The following is a 528-nucleotide window of genomic DNA, read 5'->3' on the forward strand; positions in this document are numbered from 1 at the left end:
GTGTCAATTGCTAGCAACCTTCATGGGGAAAGAAGGAGGAGACTTTAAAAGCTGTCTCCGAATGTCCAGGTTTATTATATGCTTGTTCTCCATTAAAGGTACACCTTTAATGTAGGTAACTTATGTAATGTACCTTAAAGGTACACTCTCAGCAAAACCATTTGGCTGAGAACACTAAATATGATGTGCTATGAGGTCTTAACAAAAAAATAGATTCTTGCCAATGCTTAAGGTTTTGGAAAGGTTACCTTTCCCAGTTTGAGCTCAAAATCAATATGAGAATGTGCTTTATAATCCGTCTGCATCATTTCATGTTGCTGTTCTTTTCTCTTATTTATACAAGAGTACCTGTACTAGTGGCAGAGTTGCTTTGGCCTTCATCTGAATACTGGCAAGGATACTGCAGAGGTTCATCAGCTCCTGGAAAGTACTGTGAAAAAACAGCAATGATTTGATAAAAAAAGTAATTAACAATTGTTTAAAAATTATTTAAGTAGTACCTCATAAAATAATTTCTAAATATAAATT

At 34.5% G+C, this 528-nt stretch overlaps 1 protein-coding gene across 1 annotated transcript in view; it reads right to left on the reverse strand.

Annotated features, from left to right (window-relative positions):
* LOC104076334 (mitogen-activated protein kinase kinase kinase 7-like) overlaps window positions 1-430 on the reverse strand; it is a gene marked incomplete at its 5' end in the record, with an annotated part of 4,954 nt that extends 4,524 nt beyond the window's left edge. Inside the window, one exon of the mRNA XM_009577159.1 lies at window positions 349-430. Coding sequence (XP_009575454.1) covers window positions 349-430 — 82 coding nt within the window. The remainder of the gene's footprint in view (window positions 1-348) is intronic.
* Window positions 431-528: the final 98 nt, after the last annotated feature.

Source organism: Fulmarus glacialis, unplaced genomic scaffold (assembly GCF_000690835.1).
Source record: "Fulmarus glacialis isolate BGI_N327 unplaced genomic scaffold, ASM69083v1 scaffold31594, whole genome shotgun sequence".
Classification (NCBI taxonomy): Eukaryota; Metazoa; Chordata; class Aves; order Procellariiformes; family Procellariidae; genus Fulmarus; species Fulmarus glacialis.